Source organism: Vigna unguiculata, chromosome 10 (assembly GCF_004118075.2).
Source record: "Vigna unguiculata cultivar IT97K-499-35 chromosome 10, ASM411807v1, whole genome shotgun sequence".
Classification (NCBI taxonomy): domain Eukaryota; kingdom Viridiplantae; phylum Streptophyta; class Magnoliopsida; order Fabales; family Fabaceae; genus Vigna; species Vigna unguiculata.
This window is the reverse complement of record NC_040288.1, coordinates 25635338-25637484: the sequence shown is the minus strand read 5'-3', so window position 1 is coordinate 25637484 and position 2147 is coordinate 25635338. Positions and strand designations below refer to the sequence as shown.

The 2147-nt window shown below is 30.7% G+C and overlaps 1 protein-coding gene across 1 annotated transcript; it reads right to left on the bottom strand.

Annotated features, from left to right (window-relative positions):
• Positions 1–977: 977 nt before the first annotated feature.
• Positions 978–1776, bottom strand: LOC114166172 (dirigent protein 22-like). Its single transcript, XM_028050851.1, has one exon. The coding sequence runs from the start codon at positions 1709–1711 to the stop codon at positions 1142–1144; it is 570 nt and encodes a 189-aa protein (XP_027906652.1). The 5' UTR covers positions 1712–1776; the 3' UTR covers positions 978–1141.
• Positions 1777–2147: the final 371 nt, after the last annotated feature.

Sequence of the window (2147 nt, the reverse complement as noted above, 5' to 3'; positions counted from 1 at the left end):
TTACGAAATAAATTGGTTTTGATTGTTTAAGTCTTTAAAGTGTTTGATGGAGAGCTTATTAAAGGTCATCAAAAATTGTCAAATTGACTTATTATCCAAGGATGTACTTAAATCCATTCCTAGAATAAGTGTTATTTTATTTATATATTAAAAAGTGGGTTGAAAAAGTTCTATTCTCAAAACTTCACATAAAATAAGTTAGGATAAAAGTTTAAGTGAGTTTGGCAAACAGATATATTTCAAAAATATATATAAATCTCTATAAAATTTCTGAAATTATAGATTAATTCTTAAATATTTTATATGAAATATAAATTAGTCATTAATTAATTTCTATTAATTGCAATTTAGTCTCTAAAGCTTTTGATAATTATAATTTAGCTTATATATAATTAATATTTATAATTAAATATTTTTTATAATATTTCAATTTATTATTTTAAGGTGGTCATTACATTGTTTGTTCTGTAATTATAGTTAAATTTCTATTTCTATATTAATTAAATTTAAATATAATTAAAAAAATTATATTTTCTTATGTCAAATATAAGGAAATTTCTTTTATTAAAAATCTGAGATATATAAAAAAAGAAAAAGCAATCGTGTATTTCAAATAATAAATATTTATATAACCACTCTTATAATTAACTATACTTAAAATATCTATCACAACAACCAAAAGATCTGGTCCAGCCAGTCATAAATAGTTTGATTCTTTAAACACAGGTTTATTTGTATTACATTTTATAAGAACAAAGAATCTTTTATAATTGAGATAAGCATTTTTTTTTTGGTATTGATCTAATTTATTTATTTTCAAAATAAACATTTTCAGTATACTTTAATATAACCAAATTTTGTCTTCTTTTCAAAAAACTATTTCTTTCCAAAATTACATCTTTTTAAAAAACAATTATTTTAAGTTTAAATAAACTTATCCACAATTAGACATTAAAAAGAAAAAAAAAACGACACCATTGAAACTAAAATAACTCATTATTCTCATTATTGTTCTTATTGCAATAGCAAGTACCAACCATATCAGCAAGTACCAGCTAGAAAATCATCACAGACGACTAAAATCTAAAAGAAAAAGAAAATAAAAGAAAACTCTGAGAAGACAAAGCAAAGCGTTGAAGATTCAATAATGGAAGACGTAGATGTTGTACTCAGTGGTAGCATCACCGGTGGTAGGGTCAAAGTGATAGGTCTTAGCATGAGCGTAACCTGTAGCAAACTTGAAAACCCCACTTCCACCAACCACAGGCAACTCTTTCTGTTCATCGTAAGCCACGTTCCTCCCCACGATAGTTAAGCTGCTCCCGTTGTACTTTCCTTCCGTCAAGACGAAGTTCATCACCATGAGGAGAGTAACCTGCGACTGAGACGTCAGGGCGTAGATTCCTTCGGATCTTCCCACAACCTTGGAGCTGAGTTCGGGTCCGACGGTCAGGGCGTTGTCGGTGACGGTGACGGAGCCGAAGGAGGTGGTGGTGTTGTACTTGGGGATTGCCGGGATGATGTTTATGGCGGTGGCGTTGGAGCCGCTGATGACGTCCTGCCAGTAGAGTCTAAAGTGGCTTAGGGTTTTTTTCTTGTTGAGGCCAAGGGATTTGGGATCCACTGTGCCCACGTAGCCGGTGTCTTCTGCTTGGATGGTGGCGACGGTGAAGGAGAGAAGGAACAGTGTGAGGAGCAATTGGGTGGCCATGGTTGTTTTGATTAAGGTTGTCGGTTTTGTGATTGAAGTGTAAGTGAATGATGAGAGTTGGGAGAGAAGGAGCATATATATATATAACAAGAAGAGGAAGGTGGTAGGGAAGGGAGATGAAGTAGGTGTACATTCTGGACTTTTTCTTAGTTCTTCAGGAGAATTAATTTTATTGCAGGAGACAGGATTACTGGATAGTTTTTTTATGAATTATTTAATGTAATTTAAATCAAAGTTTGAATGTCAAATAGTACATAAATATTTAAGATTTGTAAAATATATTATTTTACTATAAATGATGTTTAATAAAAGAAAAATATAATGACAATTATTCTTAATACATGGGATGCATATGTTTGAGTTTTGAAGGTGTCTGTATTTTTTTGTCCTATTAGATAAAATTTAATAAAATCTTGTTTTACGCGGATTGTTAAAA

Bases quoted from the DNA above. Each gene is read 5' to 3' on its own strand.
- LOC114166172 (XM_028050851.1), bottom strand. From the start codon at position 1,711: ATGGCCACCCAATTGCTCCTCACACTGTTCCTTCTCTCCTTCACCGTC.